Below are 2262 nucleotides of genomic sequence, written 5' to 3' on the forward strand. Positions count from 1 at the left end.
TTAATCTAATTAAAAGAGGTCGTGTTTTGTCAAACTGGTTGGGTATAATTCTTGGAGATATTTTTGAGATTGCACGTACATTTGGTTCAATTGAGTTCATGTTTGAGAGACGCCAAGAGAACGTTGTTGCACATAATTTAGCTGTTTGGGCAAGTTCATTATCTCATTTGGAAATTCTCATCGAAGATTTTCCTGCTTGTATTTTTTCTTGTATTGAGGATGATGTGTTATCTTTGATTTCATAATGCAAGAATCGTAATTATAAAAAAAAAAAAAATTTCGAGAGATGTTCAAAATTCTAGAATTCATTGGTTTCATTATTCTTAAAACTGATATTATTTAGATATAAGAGTGTCAACACTGGACAGTCGATAGAAAAGCATTCTGATGACAATGTTATTTTAAAGATTCATACATTACAAAAATTACACAAAATTGTAAATAACAAAAACAATATTAAATTTTATTAAAGACTTGATCATATTCTAACAAATTCAAGTCTTCAACTTTTTCTATTTGAGGTCGAGTTATTTTTATAGTATCAAACTAAAAGATTTTTATTTTTAGCAAAAAGAAAAGGTTCAGTCAACATTTGGACAGTTTTTTTTTTTCAGATACCAGTTTGATAATATGTGAAAGTACATAGGATTTTTTTTAGATTTACCCTTAAATTTTTTCATAAATTACAAATATATTTATGTTTGCTTTATTCATTTTATCTATTCATTTATAATAACATTTCACGTTTGGGTACTCTTTAATTTTCTTCCCCTCTTTCTTGTAATTCTTTTTTTTTTATTAATATATTCGGGTTTGTAGCTGTAGTTACTGGGGCGCCAACCTAGTTGGGATGTCCAAGTCCTACGGTCACTAAGTCCCAGCCTTTATTGAAAAAAAAATATATTCATTTATAATTACTGTACTTTAATATGTAAAATTACTAAATTATATATGATGTTTGTTTTGTTTTTCTTTCATCTTTAGGTTGACGGTTAAAAAAAATTAAATTCGAGTCGAATAGATTCTATCGCAGCAAAACACTCTCATCAAATACTTTAATCACAATTATATTCAATAGCAGATATAGACTTGTGTTGGGTGGAAATTTCAAATCATTCTGTAAAAACTGAATAAATGCCTTTTTGCCCCTTTGAAAGCTAAAAATGTGTGGTTTTACCATATTCTACCCATGATGCTAAACTAAATTAACAAAAATTAAATAATTAGATAGTAATATTAAGTTGAAATACATCAAATTCAATTTTTAATTTAACAGTTAATATTTTGAATATCAATCCCAATCAATCAAATTTTCAATCAGAAACATATATAAATAACTTTAAGAACCCAATTAAATCCAAAACTACCTCAAATGTAATTTCCCAAAGCCAAAAATAAAATAATTAAATATCAATTTATTCAGGATGTATGTCAACAACAAACAGACAAACATGAAATTAGTACAACAAAATTAAAGATCAGATTCCACCATATCGAAAGAACTCACTAGACCAGAGATTATCCTCGTTCTGATCAGAAAACGGCGGCAACATCTCTTCTCCACCACTGTTGACGGCGCCACCACCAAACTGGAATTGGTTTGGAGGATTAACCAAATCCGTAAACGTCCATGGTTGCCTCTGCACACTCTCCCCATTCACATCAAATCCCACAGTCACTGGCGGCTCAGCCACCAACACCGTCCCTTCTGCACCGCCTTCAGCCACCGAAGTTTCCACCACCGCAACAGAAGCAGCTCCCGCATAAGAATTATTAACCGTTAGGGTTTCAATTCTCATGATTATCTCGATCAGGTTTTGATCTATTATCCATCGAAGATCAGTCAAATCGAGCATGTTCAGGTACATCAAGCTTTGTCCGGTGAGACCATGGAACATCGCCTGAGTTACCTCCATTTCCCGGTTATCCTTTTTTTGCTTCCTCAGCTGCTCAATGGCTTTGTTGATTCGTTGGCGGAGAAAACTCTGCTGGTTAAGCATTTTCTTGGTTTGCTCCATCTCCGGCATCATTCTGAGGTGAGAAACAACTTCGTGAACACCGTACTCCGACGGCCAAACCTCCGGCTGAGAATCATAAGGGCTGTATATTATTGCACACGCCTGAATATCACAAAGTGTTTTTAATTCACTTATCTTCTTCAATAGACCCTTCTTCCTCTTCTTGAATGTTGCTTTTCTGGCTGAATCGTTTTCTATGAAAGCAAGTTTCACCTTCTTTCTCATTTTTTTTTCACTTGAATGA

General features: G+C 33.0%; 1 protein-coding gene across 1 annotated transcript; it reads right to left on the reverse strand.

Annotated features, from left to right (window-relative positions):
* Positions 1-1432: 1432 nt before the first annotated feature.
* Positions 1433-2262, reverse strand: LOC136206643 (agamous-like MADS-box protein AGL80). The gene has a single exon (XM_065997790.1). It carries the CDS (start codon positions 2241-2243, stop codon positions 1479-1481), a length of 765 nt encoding a protein of 254 aa, XP_065853862.1. The 5' UTR covers positions 2244-2262; the 3' UTR covers positions 1433-1478.

This window comes from Euphorbia lathyris, chromosome 9 (assembly GCF_963576675.1).
Source record: "Euphorbia lathyris chromosome 9, ddEupLath1.1, whole genome shotgun sequence".
Taxonomy (NCBI): Eukaryota; Viridiplantae; Streptophyta; class Magnoliopsida; order Malpighiales; family Euphorbiaceae; genus Euphorbia; species Euphorbia lathyris.

Coding starts and splice junctions, on each gene's coding strand:
- LOC136206643 (XM_065997790.1), bottom strand. CDS start 2,243: ATGAGAAAGAAGGTGAAACTTGCTTTCATAGAAAACGATTCAGCCAGA.